Genomic DNA, 21297 nt, shown 5'->3' with positions numbered 1-21297 from the left:
AGAATGTCAGTCTCTCGATGTGCAAAACTGATAGAAACATACCCCAAGCGACTTGCAGCTGTAATTGGAGCAAAAGGTGGCGCTACAAAGTATTAACGCAAGGGGGCTGAATAATATTGCACGCCCCACTTTTCAGTTTTTTATTTGTTAAAAAAGTTTAAATTATCCAATAAATTTTGTTCCACTTCACGATTGTGTCCCACTTGTTGTTGATTCTTGACAAAAAATTAAAATTTTATATCTTTATGTTTGAAGCCTGAAATGTGGCGAAAGGTTGCAAGGTTCAAGGGGGCCGAATACTTTTGCAAGGCACTGTATATATATATATTTCTGTCTCCATCCATGTACCCGTTTATAATGCGCACCATGATTTTACAAGTTGATTTTATATATTTGATATATATATATGTATATCTATCTATCTATCTATCTATCTATCTATCTATCTATCTATCTATCTATCTATCTATCTATCTATCTATCTATCTATCTATCTATCTATCTATCTATCTATCTATCTATCTATCTATCTATCTATCTATCTATCTATCTATCTATCTATCTATCTATCTATCTATCTATCTATCTATCTATCTATCTATCTATCTATCTATCTATCTATCTATCTATCTATCTATCTATCTATCTATCTATCTATCTATCTATCTATCTATCTATCTATATACATACTGTATACTATTATATATACTTTAGATTATTGTTATTATTATGGTTATAAGGATCTTCACATACGCCACTACTTAATTGATCAAATTCAGTTTTCATTGGCTGCGACTGGCTTATCTTTTCGGGTGGCTAGTCGGGTGGGAGGATAGTCAGGGGATCCGCCCCTGACTATCGCTCAGTCAAAGTGAAGTACAGTTCTATGAATACTATGAATACAAATACAGTACTATTTAAAAAAAAAAACAAAAACAAAAAACAAACAAACAAAAAAAACCCTTTGTGTATTCCTGTTTTTATTCATTTTGATTTAATTAATTTAGTTTTTGTTAACATTGTATCATGATAAAAAGAAAAAAAAATACAATCATGATTAATAGTGAAAAAAAAAAAAGAATCTTTACCCAGGATATATAATAATAATAATAATAATAATAATAGCTAATATTTAACTTTTGAGCAAAAAATAAGTCACGTGCCCAATAAAGGGTCAAAGGTCTAAGTCTCTAAATAAATAGATAAATAATATCTAATACATTTATTAGTCAAAAAGTACACGCGCTTTTGCACTCATGGTACAAATTACAAACCAATAAATACTGAAACTATTAAATTGGGAATACAACTGAACTGCTTTTTACTTAGAAATCAATCAGATCATTCCATTTTCTATAATGCTTGTAATCATTAGATTAACTTGGGCCTCATTTTGGACTAGCGATCAGTCAATTATAGGGTAATCTGTAGACAACAAACATTACTAACAACAATTTAAACAATTTAATTCATTGCAATCGAAACACAGGCCTCTTGACTGCATCTCTCATATGTGCCATTAGGTAAAAATAATAAAAAGACCTAGCACTGCAGTGCAGTTCTTCACCACCAGAATTTACAACTACAAACAACATAATTTTTAAAATGAAAATCATGTGAAATTAATGAAAAATATGTCTGGTATTTCTAAATTTTAGAATTTTATTTTAAATCAGAACCAAATGGCTACCTAATGTTCTCATCAGAGAATGTATGTCGGCCATGAAGCAACGCCCTGAAATCACTGATAGTATTTCCTTTTCTGTTTTTGTGTTTGCAGCTGCCTTGTGTGCAGAGGTGGAGGAGCGTCTGGTGGGTCACCTGTTGTCGGCAGACCGCTACAACAAACTGATCAGGCCGGCTGTCAACAACAGTCAACAAGTCACCATTTTCATCCAAGTGTCGCTCGCACAGCTCATCAACGTGGTGAGGAAAACCAGCTTACTCAAATGTGACGAAAAATATAATGACTAGAAAGATGCTTTACGATATTTAAATATTTGGTTTCAATGTGTTTCAGAATGAGAGAGAACAAATAATGACCACCAACTGTTGGCTCACTCAGGTTTGTCTTGTCTTGGCCTCTCATGTTACTTTGGTTATGACAATGAAAACATGACATATTTACTCAACCCTTGAAGGAACTGTATTTTAAAATCAACAGCAAATTACATGTGCCTTATGCCTGACTTAGACTACACCATTTACAGTGGTGTGAAAAAGTATGTGAACCTTTTGGAATTTCTTACATTTCTGCATAAATTCACCATCAAATGTGAACTGATCTTTGTCAAAATCACACAGATGTAAAAACACTGTCTGCTTTAACTAAAACCACCCAAACATTTACAAGTTTTCATATTTTAATGAGGATAACATGCAAACAATGACAGAGGGGGGGGGGGGATATACTGTAAGTAAGTGAACCATATGCCTAAGGAAACTTAGAGGAGCAAAAGCAGTCGAAACCAATTTTTACCAAACAATGTAAATCAGGTGTGTCCCCAATCACTGATGAGCGGTTTAAAGCTGCCCTGTCCACTACAAAACACGCACCTGGTAAGATTTGTCTTGATGAGAAGCATTTTCTGATGTGCATCATGGTTCGGTCAAAAGAGCTGTCTGAAGACCTGCGATCAAGGGTTGTTGATTTTTATATGATTTGCATATAATGGGAAAGGATACAAAACCATCTCTAAAAGTCTGGATTTTCATCAATCAGTCAGAGAAGTTGTCTACAAATGGAGAGAGTTTGGCACTGTTGCTTTTCTCCCAAGGAGTGGCTGTCCACCAAAGTTGACGCCAATAGTTTAGCGCAGAATACTCAGAAAGGTAAAAAAGAACCCTTGAGTGTCTGCTAAAGACTTGCAGAAATCACTGGCACAGTCCAATGTCTCTGTTCACACATCAACTGTATGTAAAACTATGGCCATGAATGGTGTTCATGGGAGGACTCCATGGAGGAAGCCACTGCTGTCTAAAAAAACAAAACATTGTTGCTCATTTAATGTTTGCAAAAAGGCACTTGGACACTCCACAGAAGTTTTGGCAAAATATTTTGTGTACTGATGAAACCAAAATTAAAATGTTTGGGAGTAACATACAACGTCATGTGTGGAGGAAAAATGGAACCGCTCACCAACATCAACACCTTATCCCCACCGTGAAGCATGGTGGCGGGAGCATAATAATTTGGGGCTGTTTTGCTGCCTCAGGGCCTGGACAACTTGCAATCATTATTGGAAAAATGGGGGAAAACCTGAGGCCGTCTGTCAGACAGTTGAAGCTAAAAAGAGGATAGATACTGCAACAAGACAATGATCCAAAAACAGAAGTAAACTTCACTTCAGACTGGTTTCAGAAGAGCAAAATTAATGTTCTGGAGTGGCCAAGTCAAAAGTCCAGACTTGAACCCCATTGAGATGCAGTGGCATGATCTTAAGACAGCGATTTATGCAAGATCCCAGGATTCTGACTGAACTACAGCGGTTTTGTTGAGAAGAATGGGCCAAGATTAGTCCTGATCGATGTGCCAGACTGATCTGCAGTTACAGGAACTGTCTGGTTCAAGTTATTGCTGCCAAATAGGGGGGCACAAAATATTTAAATGTGATGATCCTCATTAAAACACGAAAACCTATAAATGTTTGGGTGGTTTTAGTTAAAGCAGACACTGTTTTTTCATCTGTGTGATTTTGACAAAGATCAGATCACATTTGATGGTGATTTTATGCAGAAATGTAAGAAATTCCAAAAGGTTCAGATACTTTTTCATACCACTGTATTCATTAGCAGCACAAGAGAGAGCACATGCCAGGCATGGCACGACAAGCAGAAATTCTGACATGCCAGATTTCGTGTGACGCGTCAGATTGGTAGTCAGTCAATATGCCACTACATGAGGCGTTGGAACCCCCTTACCTCAAGACGTCGGCATGAACAATCCACGTTTCTCCTCGACGTGTCTGTCGGGCTGAAATCGTGTAGTTCGAGTCAGGCATAAAAAATATTGTAAATAATCACAAAATTCATATATATTCCAATTAGATTTTGAGTTTCCAAATATTAAATTTATCTCTGATTATGTGATTAAAAGGCAAAGCGCATGAAATGTTTCTGTGTTCTCAGTATCTTCTTTTTAAACTGTCATCAGGTTTGGAACGACTATAGATTAATGTGGGACCCTGATGAATATGAGGGCATCAAGAAAATCCGCCTGCCGACACAACACATTTGGCTGCCAGACATCGTCCTGTACAACAAGTACGGCTCCACTGACCTCCTCTGAAATTAAATGATTAGGCGGGACACACAAAAAAAGAGTCAAGTTTCATCAGTAAAATTAAAAAAAAAATGTTTTTGGTACTGCCTACTACTCTCCACTTGTTGCTTCACACCTTTTTTAGATAATGACCACAAAACACAAATAAAGGAAAAGCTATTTCAAGAGAGCAAAGATTAGTGAGACATTGCTACTCTTTAAATCCGAAAGGTCATTTATTTATTACTTAGGGATGTTCTGCTGCTTACAGAGGATCTCCATCTTTGTGTTTTTGCTTCGTGTTGCAGTCACATCCACACCATACAGTATATGGACAACAATAATTTGGTACAGTGGATTTCACAATAATTGCATTTTAATAAAATTATAATAGGATGTTAAGATAATTTGAGATCAGAAAACATCTCAAATATTATTTGGAACATTTTTACATTTTCTGTGGGAAAATAAATTTTGTAAAATCAATTTTTGTGGACAAAAAAATGAAAATAATTGTTTTTGCATTATTTTACCATTTTTTTTACACACATTGTTGTGAGCAATTCAATGGGTGGGAGATTTCGCTTCCTCTTCCTCTCTTCCTCTAATAAAGTGATGGTATAAAATAAAGAAAATCCATTTCAAACATTTTACTGCATCAATGCAGTCATGTGTGCAAATGTTTAGTTGGTTTATGATAGCTTCTCTGAACTTCAATTAAATGGTGAATGAGTGATTCTGATCGGACCAATCAGTAAGTCAAGTTGACACTTTATAGTGAAATATACTGAAAGAAAGAGACTCATTTTTAGTAGTTGTTGGATAATGACTTTTGAACTGAAATCCCGATTCTGTCCAACTCCAAAAATTCGATACCGATACCAAACTGATTCTGATATATGCGGTCATGGACTGAATATATTATTGTGAAAAAAAAACAAAAAAAAAAAACATGGAAAACGTTCCAATATTACACAATGAAATTTATTGTTAAGATCAAAGTAGTACAAACATCAGTTTTTTGGATCAAGTGAAAATGCAAAGTGCCGATAAGGCACTTAATCTCTCCTCAATGTGTGTGTGTGTGTGTGTGTGTGTGTGTGTGTGTGTGTAGGTACACAAATTGACAGATAGCGAACAAATCAGACTCTAAAGAGAAGTCACACGCTGGAGTAAAGCTAAATTGGCTTTACTTTACTTTGGTCATCTTTCTCTTGACAAAAGCACTGACATTTGTTCTGTAAAACTGAAAACAAAACATTGTGTCAATAATATGAAATAAAGTCACAAAATAGAGTATACATCACGTGTCAATTTGAATAGAAATAGTTTAACCACAAATGCAAACAAAGCAAAATATACACCTCACCAATGTACTACACAATGCTCATGAATATAAAACAAAGGAAGAACATAAATGACAAATAGTGCTTGTAAGAGGCACAAACCACGTGGTGTAATGGCAAGAACTGCTATGGTACATTAGCTGCAGATGTTAGCTCGTCCATTTAGCTCTGTCCATTCGCACTGAGCTCGCGTCGACAAATGTTTACGTCAGCAGAGCGTAAACGATGGAACTTATCAAAACTAATTGCACCTAAACGCCAGCAGGGGGCGACAAAACACCAGAAACACAGACAGGCAATGAGAAGACACGACAACAAACTGGTAGCACTGCCTGACTCACTTCTGGTCGATTCTGCCTTATTCTGTGTATCACTTTTTGAAAAGGCTTAGCAGTACCCTACCGGGTCCATACAGACATACAGTATAGGTCAATATCATTTAACACAATAGTCTTGTAATTTACCACACACACACCAACTCAGTATGGAGCCTACTAATTGCTTTATGCAGTCCTTGATTTGTGATTAAATTACTGTTATTTTCCAGGAACACCGAATTATAAAATGTACTATCAAATGAACAATTAGTTTATTTTCATATGTAAGGTTGATTATAAGATACATTAGTGCATTAATGTACTGTATTTGTCATTTGTTCTTTACCTACACTAATTTGTGTTGTCCAATACGACCAATAAAAGCAATTTAAAAATAATATCAGATAATATTGAGATTGTTTTTTCATTATCGGTTTTGGGCCAATATCCATATTTCAGTGCTGTCACAATCGGACAGAATTGAGTCAGGCAGATCTACCAGTATGTATTGTAAGGGGATGTGTAGTGCCCAAGATTGTTTTAAAGAATGAGTGCAAGTGAGAGGTTATCCCGGTAAGATACCGTATTTTTTGGACTACAAAGCACACTTAAAATCCCCCTCCTCCCAAAATTGGCAGTGTGCCTTATAATAATAGTGTTCATCAAACATATAAATAAAACAATAGAACAAATAACAAACAAAAACATATTAATTATAGGTAAAACGCAAATGACAAATGCAGTACACTAATGCACCCTATATATGTAAATAAACTCGTTCTTTATTGATAGTACGTTTTATAAATCAGTGGACTGAATAGTCCGAATAATACAGTAACTTAATCATGAATCTAGGACTGCGTAAAGCAGGCATGTCCAAAGTCCGGCCCAGGGGCCAAATGCGGCCCGTGGTCAAATTTCATCCGGCCCCCAGCCTCTGTCATAAAATCAATAACATCTGGCCCGCACACGGACTTAATAAATTGGTCAGCAGTACTGCAACCAGCATATGAAGTAGCTTACACACGAAATGCTGCTCCTCATTTACCCACTAAAAGGCAGCAGCACTTTAACCCTTTATTGACAAATGTATCACATTTGATACACCTAAAATTTCATGATTTTCAGACTAATTTAGAATTTTGACATCTCTTTTTGAAAAAAAAATATGGATGCAAGTCAACACATGCATCTGTAGGTTCCATGAGAAAAAAAACATGATTTAGCATGGGTTATAGACATTAGAGCGTTTATTACACATATTCATTTTGACTTTTCTTTTGACAAATTTGAAAAAAAGGTTTCATTAGGACCTTATTTTTCAAATTTTGGGATTCTCTGATAATTGCTTCATGTTGCAGGTATTTAAGGGCTAAGCAACATTACTCCGTGTGACCCTCTACTTCCAATTTTCTAAAATGGTGACAATCAACAACAAAAAAAAAGTTGACTGTGACGGCCGACACTTTAAGGATAGATGGAAATTGGACTATTTCTTCACAAAAATACGCAACAACTGTGTCTTGCCTCATTTGCAAAGAGACAGTCGCTGTTTTTAAAGATTTCAATGAGGCAATATTACCAAAAAGGACACGCTGACATGTACGACAATATTACAGGGAAGATACGCAGCGAGAAATTGAAGCAACTTAAAGCTAGTTTAATTTTACAGCAGTAGTGTTTTGCAAGAGCCCGAGAGTCGAAAGAGAACGTCGCAAAGGCTAGTTGCGAGATTGTTGAAATTATTCATTAAAAAATAATAAAACAAATGTGACACACTGAATGGCTTGCTAAATTTTGCTTAAATATATTGTTCTATGTAAAGGACATCAGCCAAGGTCGGCCCCCTGCATTTTTACCATGCCAAATCTGGCCCCCTTTGCAAAAGGTTTGGACACCCCTGGCGTAAAGCAATTAATTAGTAGCCTCCTTACTGAGTGTGAAGACAGACCACTACCCATAGGTCAGCGGTGTGGTAAATTACAACACCATCGCAAAGCTGCCTCTTAGGAATGTTGATCAAAATAATAAATCCATCAACTTTGATCATCAAATGTGAGCTCCGTACCTGGCTTTACTTCAACTGTGTGGTGATCTGTGGTGGTCCACCGTTTTATTACACTGGCCTTGTAGCCATGAAACTTTAATGATGACAGATTGCCGGCCAATGTGAAAAACCGAACAACAAGCAGAATGGATCCAAATGATAGGGGATGATGTGGCTGGAGGTCGCAAAATGAAGAAAGAGACACTCATTTTTAGTATAGCATGAAGGGTTTCTTCAAACCCCAACATCCCTCCTCTCCTAGCATTAGAAAGCGAATGTGAAGCTGGATTCCTGACCTATTTTATAATTGATAGTCTATATATCTATAATGCATAGCCTGCAGCTTTGGTGGGATCGAGTCATAAGGAATGTCTCAGCATATTGGAGGCAGGTGAGGGGCAGATTGTTGACATGAGGCGCCAGTTTTTTCTGAAACAGAATACTTCCCCAAGGATGATAACATCTGTTTATACTGAACATGCGCCTGTTAAATGGAAAATTTTAACAATTGTGTTATAGACAGAAATGGTCCTGAAAAAAAAAAAAAATAAAAGTACATTTGAGTTCATGTCACACTTTTTGTCTCCACAATGCAACAAATTAAATGAATTTGGCTTATTAATGTTAATGATTTAGAAAATATACAGTACATACATATTTTTACCTTGATCGAAATGATGTTTCAGAAGATCAGAGATCTGAGTTTTTTTTTTTGCTTTATTCCCTGTCTTTCAGTGCTGACGGCACCTATGAAGTCTCCTTCTACTCCAACGCGGTGGTCTCCAACAATGGCGAGGTGGCCTGGCTCCCTCCCGCCATCTACAAGTCGGCTTGCAAGATCGAGGTCCGCGACTTTCCCTTCGACCAGCAGAACTGCACCCTAAAGTTTCGCTCGTGGACGTACGACCACACCGAGATTGACCTCATCCTCCTGAGTGACTTTGCCAGCCGCGATGATTTCAAACCCAGTGGAGAATGGGACATTGTATCGCTCCCGGGCCGCAAGAATGAAGACCCCGATGACATCAGGTACCTGGATATCACTTATGACTTTATCATTAAGCGAAAACCTCTGTTCTACACCATCAACCTGATCATCCCTTGTATCCTAATCACATCTTTGGCCATCCTGGTCTTCTACCTGCCATCAGACTGTGGTGAGAAGATGACGCTTTGCATCTCTGTGCTTCTGGCCCTCACTGTGTTTTTACTCCTTATCTCAAAGATTGTGCCACCCACATCTTTAGCAGTGCCTCTGATCGGGAAGTACCTGATGTTTACCATGGTGCTTGTCACCTTTTCCATCGTTACCAGTGTATGTGTACTCAATGTGCACCATCGCTCCCCTAGTACGCACACCATGCCTCCTTGGGTCAAACGCATCTTCATGTACCAACTTCCTTCCTACCTTTTCATGAGGAGACCCGGCAGATCCAACATACGCGAGAGATTCCGGAAAAAACACCAACAGCAATCGTGCTCAGAGAAGAAAGCGGGGCCGGGTTCTTTAGGACTGGCCGACTCCTCGTCATCTTTCTACGTCAACGAGGAGTCGGCTAAACGGTACGGCTGGACGTTCAGCGACTTTGCTGACAACACAGAGTTCAGGAAGAGGACGACATTGAAAAGCAGCATTGATGTTGAGGACGCTGTGGATGGAGTGCGCTATATTGCGGACAAGATGAAGAGCGAAGATGACGATGAAGGGGTAGGCTTCCATTCCCCAGATCACATGCTGTAATTGTTTGACCAAAAGACACAATTGACTAAGTTTCACCCACAATAGTTACATGAAAACTATTTGTTCATATACAAGCCATACTGCAGCGCTGCAGTACTTCCACAGTGTCACTCCTTAGCTACATAAACATGTCGTCGGTTCCGCCTATCATATTTGCACCCGAGCGGAAAAGTGATGAGCAGGACAGCACTGTTGATATTTCACAAAACAATCAGCAAAAGCAATTAAATGAAGGTCTCCAGCGGGATTCAAACCCACATTTCCCGTGCAACAGACAAACATCTAGACCACAGGACTATACTTCCGTGTGACGTAAGCGTAATAGTTTTTGTTATAAAGCAATCGCAAACCAAATGCAGTGTTTGTCTCTGTGTGGTAACCCTAAAACCTGAAAAGGAAACGCGACTGAAAGAAAGATGCAGCTGGCTTGACCACGGAATTAGAAAACGCGACTCACTTCAGACAGCAAGCAGACATCTATAAAATAGGGACAACAACATCTGCGTAAAAGGGTTTAGTGAACACACACAAAAAAAACATGCGATCGCGAAAAGGGAGACACAAAAAAGGTTTGTGACGGTAGATTGGGATCAATAAAAAAAACAAAAAAAAAATGAGGGAAAACCGTGGTGAAAGGCAGACAAACGAAAAAAACAGGGCAATGATGCAACTAGCAATGAAGGGATATACAAACTGTCAAATGGCAGCAAGTCAATATCTCGGCAAACCGCCTAGGATCGGTTTAAAGACACTGCTGATGAGGTGGAATTGGATGCAGGTACAACGTTGTGAACTCATCCCACAGCTCTGTAATAAAACAATCTGACCAGCAGCAGAATGTGACAGTATCATTCCAGTCGTCAAACGGTTGCCACGTTTCAGAAATAGAAAAAAGGGACGCCCTCCTCACGCGAAAACCGTACAGGCCCAAAAAAAAGGGACATCCCTCAAAACTCCTAAAATGCATAGAAATGCATCTATTCATAATGTAAATATTCCGTATTGGTTCAATACAGAACGCAAATTTTCATTCCCAATTTGGAACGATTCCTTATTTCAAGGGACGGGTGGCAAGCCCGTCATACTAGCTTCGCTTGCTAGCTAGCACAGCTATTCTCCTAGTCCAGCCAAACCACGTCATCACCCCCAGCATGCATTGCGCGTGTAAACATGGCACCCTCCTCAAGTCAAACATGTAATAAATATTATAGACTTTTGAATCAATGGCAATAATATATGTGTTTCAAATAACATATTTTAGTAAAAAAGAACAATTGTGGCTTATTAGAGCCTACAAGTCTTTAAGTCCGAGGTTCCCTTTAATGTAGCTGCTTGGTGAGTAAATTCCCATTCCAGATAGATTACACAACATGCAAGGTAAATTTACAACTATCTAAAAGTCGTAATTTGACAATCAGTGGATGGAATCTTACCTTTTTGTGTTAATCTCATCATCAACAGCGAATCAGAATCAGTGGCACTTTCAACTTCATTTTGAACTATAACCACTGCTTAAAACTTTGAATTAATAACTGAATTAGTTCATTTTAAGATTTCATAAACTTTGAAGTTGTTCACGAGGACACTGAACTTTCTTAACAGTCGACATGACATTCAGGGCTAAAGTTAGAAAGCTTGTCATTATTTTGCAATCAAATGAGTCACTTGTATTAGATTGGTCAATATTTTACCGCAGATCTTTGTCATGGATTGTAAAAGATTGTAGATACAGCACAGTGCATAAAATAAACCATTTGTGTTTTCTAACACTTACTTCTGTCTTCTTACAGATCATAGAGGATTGGAAGTACGTCGCAATGGTGATCGACCGACTATTCCTGTGGATCTTTGTATGTGTGTGTGTGGTGGGAACTGTGGGCCTCTTCATGCAGCCTCTGTTCCAGAGTTATAACACACCCATAGTTGAAGATATGGAGCAGAACTAAAAGATGACACCTGAACTTGTGCTCCCAATGTGAGCCCATAAATGAAGAACAAGAAATCAACATTGACTCTTTTCCCCTCTTTTAGCGTGAGCCCAATCTTTTTCACTCATCATCTTCCTATATGTCCTCTTCACCTGACACTGAGATGCACTTTAACCTTCTTCCTACAGTACTTGTCCTCCTCCTGACCAGCTTTTTTCATCATCCACGTCAAGCAAAAAAGCAGAGATGATTGAATTTTGAATGGGAAAAAAATGCCGGTTTTGTTGCTCTCATTTCATCAAAGGGTGAAAATAGTGAAACACACTAACACGAGTTACTGAAGAGGTGTGGGACCTTGTGGGTCTAAATACATCTTCTTTCTATGACCTCCTGATTTCAATCTTAATGGTATCAAGCTATTTGTCCTAGTTCACACTAAAGGTTTCTGATGGAGTTTAGATCAAGTTCTTCTGCACCAGACTCATTCAAGCATCCATTTATGGACCTTGTTTTGTGCACTAGTGCACAGTCAAAGTCACGCTGGGACAAAATAAAAACCAGCAATGTCCAGAAAATCATTTTAAGATGAATAATTAAAACATTCTAGGAATATTGTAAATATATAACCTAAAAAATGTTTCCATATATTGTAATATATTGTTGACCCTCTTGGCGTGTCAACAGATCTGTTACTTGAGATAAACACAAATTCTAAACGTTATGGGAGTTCATCCATGCATTGTGGATGTGTAAAAAGCAATGTTCCCCCAAAATGATATTGCTGGGTAATGGCTTCACCTAAATTAAAACACTACATCTCAATGGCCCTTTTCAAGCACAGCACCAATAAGCCTGGTTATTTTATTTTATAATACTTCCAGCAGTAATTGTTCTGCAAATGTAAATTAGAAGGCAAATGCAATCCCATCCGTTTTACTTTAACCCGTGCGTTGGATATCACATAATATTCCAAGGTAGCATGCTAATGACATGTAAATGTTCCCAAACCTCACTCATGATGACCTTTGTTCTGGTTTAACTCCTTGCTGGGACTCCTTTCTACTCTCCTGACGCCACATGCATGATGCATAAACCCGTTTTGCTTTCCCACGAGCCCAAAGACAAAAAACAAAACAAATGAATTAGTATGGATATACATTGTGCTAAAAGGAACGAAATATGATGTAGATAAACTGAAGAAGATCTCCTCCATGTGTTCTTTCCTAGAGGCACACATGCAGTATTATTACTGAGAAAAGCAAACATAGGAGGTTTGTGTGACACCCTTACATACAGTTCTGTTGGTTTATTAGCTTCTTGCTGCGTCATATAAAAAGTTCTAACTCCAGAGTAATGTTATGTTAATGATCACCAAAAAACAACAGCAATAACATTATCAAGTATTTTATACAGGGAAGAACGTAATAGCCAAACAGCCTTGCCTCTCTTGCTTTTCCTGTCTAAAATTTACATGTCCAAATACTTGTAGTTACTGTCATCGATCACTGAGGCCAACACAAGTAAGGAAAAAAAGTGTTCTCCATCTTTTGTTTTGTCTTGAATCCAATTGTTTGTATTGTGGATGGATGTAAGGAAACATGAGTTGATGTCAGTTAACTGGATCAATAAAATAGAGTGAAAGCAACACGCTGATCTGATGAAACATTAATTGTGTAGACACTTTGGGATAGCCTGACTCAGCATTGTAAAGAGAGGCATCGCGCCATTTAACTCTGCTAACAGCTTGTTGTACTTGCACAAAGGTTTCTTGTGTACGGGTCATAAATTCTCTATCAAACTTCATCAAACTGCCTTGTATTATTATCATCAGTTATCAAGCCATTCATTTTCTGTACTTCTGGTCAACAGTTGGTTCAGAATGCTGCTACTTGCTTCTTAAATGGAATGTGTAAGAGGGAGCACATAATGCTTATTCTGACATCACTTACATTAGGGTTGGGCATTGTCTGGAATCTGAATGGTTCCGGTTCCGATTTCACGTTCCGATTCCAGTTTCAAACGATTCTCGATTGCGATTCTTTTAATAAACAGGGTAAAAAAATTGCATAATTTATATTAATTTCTTAACCTCCCAATATTTTTTTTCAAATTAAATAAACTTTCAATTAACTATGAATTTCTCACAGGGCTATTTTTAACTTGTATATAAATATCAATCTTTGCGCTTGAATATGAGGAAGTTTCTTTCCACAGGAGTGCACTTTCACAAAGATGTTTATTTTTCAAAAGCTCACGGAGAAAACATTTACGCATATTTATTTGCCTATGTTTTAGAGTGTCTTATGCTGCAGGCATTTTTACATGCTATTGAGCTCCCACTGATGGGCTAACCTGGTGCAGAATATCAAACAAACAAACAAACAAACAAACAAACAAACAAACAAACAAACAAACAAACAAACAAACAAACAAACAAACAAACAAACAAACAAACAAACAAACAAACAAACAACTTGTAAAACCCAGATTACATTAGCAGCAGTAACAGCATAAAATCAGAAAGAATTTTTGTTGAGAAAAATGATCATATCTGCCTCCTCAGGCAGTAAGCATTAGCGTTCTGGACAGATAGTGTCTCCTGCAGTGGAGAATGGACAGTAGATGAAGCTTGAATGCATAAACATGAGAAAACAAGAAAAAGTCGCATATGTTACATACGGGTAAGGTAGCTGTGAGCCACTACACACTTTATATACATGTACCTTAGCTTGGATCTACGACGAAGCATTAGTATAAATTCTTCTATTGATTCTTTATTTGTAAAACCGATTCTAAAATTAAAGATACTTTTAATACTATTGATTTTAACGGAGGCGGCAGCCCGCTACGTCAATCATATTGGTCGTGCAGCCACCTTTGCATGATATCGCTGTGTTGTAAATGTTGCACTGAGCTGACGGGTCATTTTTCTTTGACAAGCCAAACTTTAAAGCGCCGCCGCAACGTGTCCATGGTTGAAATCAAGCTGCAATGCACAAACATACGCTTCATGTGGCTTCTTCTTCGTGGTGTTCGGCAGCTCTTTTTTTTTACGATTGGCGGTCAGGGCACTGAAACATGGAATCGAAATTTAAAAAGTTAGAAAGTTCCAGGAGCATTGGTGTGTTAGTCCCGGATCCCATCGATGCGCGATGCCTAACCCTGCTTACCATAACCTGCATATATTTTACAACCCCAGCATTTGCACCAAAGGTTTCAGGGATCTCTTTGCTATGTACACCTCAGTTGCTCACCTGATTAAAAATTTCAGGAGGCATCCTTTTAAATGGAGCGGTTCAATGCCACCTTTTGTTAAATTGGAACAAAAACTGACAACACGCACATGCACAAGATTATAAATCTGGAAAATCTCATGTTCTTTCACCCTCTTTATCAGATGGAAGACAATTCCGAAAACTGTGACGCCCAGCCTAAAATGGAGCCCAAAGGCATCACGCAAATCTGTTGGCGTCATGCTGCCGCCGATCACATCGTGTTTGCACAATTCCCTGCGCTGATACTAATCCACAACAGTGATGGGTTCACAACATTAGTAATGTAAATGCACACACATACTCAAACACCCCCCCCCCCCAATGTGTGTCAAAAAGGGACATAATCCTACAGAAGTAGTGACAGCCGTGGAATTGGAGTTGGATTCAGCAATTATAGCTCATCGTTGGACTTGCATGTTTCCCTGTGCATAGCCTCATGACTCATAAATAACAACCTTGACAGCTGCGTCAATTTTCATTAAAAGAACAACTGAATGATGATTGGGAGGAGAAAGTTGCATCATGAAGTTCATTATAAAGGTAAAGATTGCATCCAATGTGCCATACTCCAACTCGGGTTGTTGTTAGACACCCACCCTCCACCGAAAAAAAAACCCAAACTTGAAGAGATGATATTGAATTTGAACACATCACGAAAGGGTGGGATGATGAAGCCTGCTCATAAACATGAAGGCCTGGGCTATTTACTGTCAGAGGAGGCAACATTAAGGACTTCTTCATGTTTGACTGACAAATCAATAAGTACTTACCTTTCATACAGACTACAGATCTGACAGTACATGTATGTGTATGCATTTTTTTACTATTTGTCATCTCATCCTCGGACCCCACTCAGCAAATGCACGCATACAGTACATTCACGCAAGTGCATCTCCAAGCCTGCAATGCAGTCTGATGAGTGTCAGCATGCTGTATACTATATGACATGAGGGATAAACATGCATTCATGCATCTGTATACTCCAACACTGCGATGCAGCCTGGTGAGTGTCAGCAATTTGATGTGTTTCCTATAGTCCACAGATGCTGTCCATCTCGCCTATTATCTTCCACAGGACCGTTACGATTTATACCTGCCATTTCAGCACCCCGGGTCGATATTTATGCTCTACATAACTGCATTAGAGAATCTGTGGCTAGCATGCAATTGCGTCAGGGGCTCATCTATCCTGCAGACGCAGCCGCTCACTCCTGGGAGAAGACAAAGGTGGTGCAAACCTTACAGCAAGTTCAAAATGGCCTCAGAGGTAACTGATTCAGCCATAAATTTCCCCTCAAGTTGTTTTCCCCTAGAGGCGTCAAGAGCTCGTTTCTGCCTGCCAGTGGTCGTTTGCGACACTGCAGCTTTCCCTTTTACAACAGAAGGGCAATTCAGCATACTATATTGGGTTTTAAAAAAATACAGAATACCATGGGCATAGGTTTGGTCTCAATATTGGTAGGGACGATATAACAGCATAAGCTGCATGTACACTTTTTGCTGGGGACAGGAGATTAATAAAACCAAACAGATTGGGTGAACAGCGGTCAGGGTTACATTTCTCACCAATAGGAACCTAAATACGTAATTGATAAACTAAATGATTAATGCAAACTAAATCTGCATTGACTAGTACTAACTTTCACACTGCAAATTTTACAGTATAATGCCTTAATCTGATCATTTTTCTTAAATGTAGTCGAATAATTTTTTCCCCCATCTTTTTTTTTTTTTTTTAGTTTTAAAGGCTAGTTAAGAGATAAATGCATCAGATTCTTCCACTTACTTTTAGTAAATATTACCATTTGTTCTTATTAGGCCCATACATTTAAAAGTCGGTCATTTTTCACCTAAATCCAGAAAAAATGCTTTCATATAACATTTTGAACAATATCTATCCTTGAATTAAGTACATTTCTGACTAACAATTTTTTTCTAAGATTAAATATACAAACTTTTTGTTTCAAATAAGTCTGTTATTTTCAGCTAGCAATTTTTATTTCAAGAAATGTAAGGAAAATGTATATGAAGCACTGGCAGATAATTTATACTGAAAACAAGGGAATTTAAGTATTTATTTATTTATTTTTTTCCAGTTTTGAGGAGGTGGGTTTTTGCAGTGCATACGTATTGGTTCAGGTGATACACCACTTGATTGTATCCCTTGTTTTAAAAAACTACTAAAGAAACATTTTGAAAACTTCCAGAATAAATGTCAAATGTCAAGGTCAAATTATATTAACATACACAAGAAATGCAAACTTGCTAATCATCTCTTAAGTATCCAGGAATGCGCAAAAAACAAACAAACAAAAAAAAAAACAGTTTTCTTCTTACCACTCCAAATTGTCTTTCTAAAGAAATTAAATATAACAAAAAAAATTCTTAGTCATGAAATAACGAAAAGAAATAAAATGGAGCCTTCCTTCAGGATAAACACTACTGTTTTTGTCCACAAGCACGGCCAAACTCAACAAAACAATGAAAGCTCCTTTGGTCTGCTTTAAGACCACAAAAGTAAAATAAAAATGAAAACTGGGGAGAAGGATTTAAACCTAGGTTCACTATATTTCTTACAACTGAGCAAAGTTTACTACAGTATATTTCTCACAGTTTAATTATCGTTAACATAGTTGAAAACAAATACAGGAGGACACTTCTACTGTACCTAAGCAGCTTCCTACTCAGGTTAGCAAGTTCACACAGTTTATTGTAATGGTAATGCCAACTCTATTTCCATAATTTTCGCACTACAAGGTGCACCTGACTATAAGCCGCCACCCACCAAATTTGACACAAAAACGACATTTGTTTATAGATAAACCGCACTGGACTATAAGCCGAAGCTGTCCTCACTGTATTATGGGATATTTACACCAAAAGATATTAAGCAGTAACACTTTATTTGACAGCGGCATCATACGACTGTCTTAAGACCAAATTAACCAATATTCATTGCTTCAAAAAGCTTCATTTGGCCATCACTGCTTCCTTGAGGGAGACATTCAACCTCTGCTGCCACCTGCTGACAACACTGTTGCTGTCCAACATGCTTCCTAGCATGCATTGCAGCGCTACAGATGTTAATAACAATCAAAATTCATTGTTCTGTGCTGAAAATGTCTTCAGTTACTGTGCCAGTTTAATTAATTGCTAGTTATGGTATTTGGTAACAGTTTATTTGACAGTGGCACCTTAAGACTGTCATTAGACAGTCATATTTATGACATGACACTGTCATGAGCATTAATGAATGGTTATAACAGATGTCATTTAGTGTTATCCGGCAAATTATCTCACTTTTGAATGGATGTAAAATATCCGAGCTGGACATAAATGGAGTTAATGACATAATTTGCCGCATGACAATTAATGACATCTGTCATAAGCATTCAGCAATGCCCATGATACTGTCATGTCATAATTATGACGGTCGGTCTTATGACACTGCTGTCAAATAAAGTGTTACCTATTAACCCAAATAAATAAACAAATAAGCCGCACTGGACTATAAGCCCAGGATTCAAAATGAAGGAAAAAAGTAGCGGTTTATAGTCCGAAAATGACCGTATTTCCATTACTTACAGTGGCTGCTGGCCGAAAAAAACTTCGAATATCCCTCATCTTCGAAGCGGGCGGAGGAGGGCACGTCGACATGCAACGTAATTATGAACTGTGAGAATGTGCATGTGGTGGTGGTGGTGGTGGGGGGGGGTGAAGTCATCAGCCAGTCAAACATGCGTTTGAGGGAAAAAAAATGGAGCGACACATTCAGCAAGTGAAAAAGGGGTAAATGTAGGTCTGAACATAACAAAAATAATTCACTTAATAATGGTAGAGTCAATTCTACCGTTACAATATATGAGAAGACAATCTAAATGACCTATTTAACTGAACACATTAAATAATGCAAATAAGTTTGCTTAAAAGTTGGTGGGGACGATTTGTGCATCTTGAAAAGTTGGTAGTGTTTTGTCCCTACTGTCCCTATCCAAAACATCACAGGGTGACTGTAAGACATGCTGGAGAGTACTGCACAAGGTCCTAAGCAAAAAACAAAAACCTCCTGTGTTCCCTGACCATGATAATAGTACAGCTGCAGCCACCACAAATAACAGTCTTGCTGACAAATTCAATAATTACTTTGTCTCTATTGGTAGTAATATATCTAGTAAAATCAGTCAGCCTCAAGATGCCTCCTTTAGAGATTATTTACCTGGGCTCCTTCTTCCTGAATCCAGCTACTGATGATGAAGTTTATAAAATAATCATGAATATGAAGAATTCAAATTCAGCTGCAGCAGATGGGATTTCCAATAAAATTCTGAAAAGCATTTCCAACATTATTACTGGACCTCTTACCCACTGTATCAATCTGTCTCTACTCTCTGGAGTGGTGCCTCAAACAGCAAAAATTGCACGAATCACACCAATTTTTAAATCTGGAGATAAAAATGATCTGAGCAATTACCGACCAATATCTATTCTGCCTACCCTTTCTAAGGTATTGGAAAGAGTAGTTTACAACAAACTAAATAATTACCTAGACAAGCTAGACATCATTGTACCATTGCAGTATGGATTTAGAAAGAAAAATAGCACATATATGGCAGTACTTGATCTAACGGAAAAAATACACGATACAATTGACAAAGGGGACTACGGAGTCGGCATTTTTTTTGGACCTATCCAAAGCATTTGACACCATTAAGACCGATATACTAATAAAAAAACTACAACATTATGGGATTAGAGGCCTAGCGCTAGAATGGTTCCGTAGCTATCTATCTGGAAGACATCAGTATGTCAACATTAATAATTCAGAATCATCATTCAAACTCATCAGTCATGGAGTCCCCCAGGGCTCCATTTTAGGGCCCTCCTTTTCATCCTGTACATTAATGACTTTGTTAATTCCTCATCCGTTTTTCATAAAGTACTATTTGCTGATGATACAAATGTATTCTTTTCCCATAAACATCCCTCTACACTTGAGCAAATCATAAATAGTGAACTAAAGAAAATAGACACATGGTTCAGATGTAATAAACTCTCTCTAAATATCAATAAAACAAATTACATTGTGTTTCGCTCCTATAAAAAACAGCCCATCAAACAAATTTGTTTAAACATAAATGGAGAAACCATTGAAAGAGTCTGCTCTACAAAATTCCTGGGGATCCATATTGATGAGTACCTTAATTTTAAAAAACATATCGATGAGCTCACAAATAAACTGTCGAAATACGCCGCTCTGTTTTTTAAACTGCGACATTATATCCCACTATCTGCACTTCTCACCCTGTATAAATCTTTATTTGAACCACATCTACAATATTGTAATATCATATGGTGCAACACATTTCCAACCTATCTAAAAAAGCTTGAAACACTGCAGAAAAAAGTCATACGTGCCATAACATGGTCCAGGTTCAATGCTCCAACTAAATTAATATTTCACCATCACCACCTTCTGAAGCTGAAAGAACACAACTACTTTCAAAATGCTTGCATAATGTATCAGGTCATCCATAAACTTAACCATAAATTAAGTGATCTCATACCAATCTATACTCCTCAGCACACATATACAACCAGAAGAAAAAAATCACATCAGAGGAAAAAACAGAAGGCTAAAGTCTACAAGCTTTGGCATTGTGTGCAGAGGACCACAGATCTGGAATGAACTGGACGAAACACTGAAAATGTCACACTCCATCTCTATTTTTAAGAAAAAACTGAAAACTCATCTCCTTGCCATGTATGCTTAATATGCTGTCTTTGAATAACATTCCTAAGGTATCACATGTCAAATCCGATGTAATCAGAATTTTGAAATTTCCCATAGTTAATTGTATGTATGTGTATGGATGTGTGTGTTGTTTGACTGGGCCCCTACTAAAAGCTTTAAATAGCTTATTCGGAGTGTCCCTTTCATGCATCTTGTCAGATGAACTGATTGTATATATGACCATGTTCTTGAGTGTACCATGATACGATGTGTGAATAAACTAAACTAAACTAAACTAAACTAAACTAAACTAAACTAAACTAAACTAAACTAAACTAAACTAAACTAAACTAAACTAAACTAAACTAAACTAAGCCTACACCCTTGCAGAGTACAGATACAGAAAGCTTGTCATTGTAGAAGTACTTTTTCAACTTCTATTCTTAAAGAAAAAAGTAAAAACTTTAAAATGAAAGCATTTTTTATATAGTGAGTTGTATATAACACCTGTTTTGCTAACCTGACAATGGAGCCAAGCATTTCAGCAAAGACGTTCTCTCTTTGATTAGCTGAGAAATGTTACATGCTATATTTTGTTAATTAGCTAAATACCTAACAAAATAATCCAAATCAACTAGTGATACCAACCGA

At 37.6% G+C, this 21297-nt stretch overlaps 1 protein-coding gene across 2 annotated transcripts in view; it reads left to right on the top strand.

Moving 5' to 3' along the window:
* The window catches only part of LOC130924420 (neuronal acetylcholine receptor subunit beta-2-like), a 53492-nt gene extending 40165 nt beyond the window's left edge, over positions 1 to 13327 (top strand). For both annotated transcript variants that reach the window (XM_057850978.1, XM_057850977.1), the window contains 5 exons: positions 1781 to 1926; positions 2021 to 2065; positions 4154 to 4263; positions 8707 to 9679; positions 11503 to 13327. In XM_057850978.1, the coding sequence (XP_057706961.1) occupies positions 1781 to 1926; positions 2021 to 2065; positions 4154 to 4263; positions 8707 to 9679; positions 11503 to 11658 (1430 nt within the window). In that variant the 3' untranslated portion in view covers positions 11659 to 13327. The remainder of the gene's footprint in view (positions 1 to 1780; positions 1927 to 2020; positions 2066 to 4153; positions 4264 to 8706; positions 9680 to 11502) is intronic.
* Positions 13328 to 21297: the final 7970 nt, after the last annotated feature.

The sequence above is a fragment of the Corythoichthys intestinalis genome, chromosome 11 (assembly GCF_030265065.1).
Source record: "Corythoichthys intestinalis isolate RoL2023-P3 chromosome 11, ASM3026506v1, whole genome shotgun sequence".
Lineage (NCBI taxonomy): Eukaryota > Metazoa > Chordata > Actinopteri > Syngnathiformes > Syngnathidae > Corythoichthys > Corythoichthys intestinalis.
This window is presented reverse-complemented; position numbering and strand designations above follow the sequence as displayed.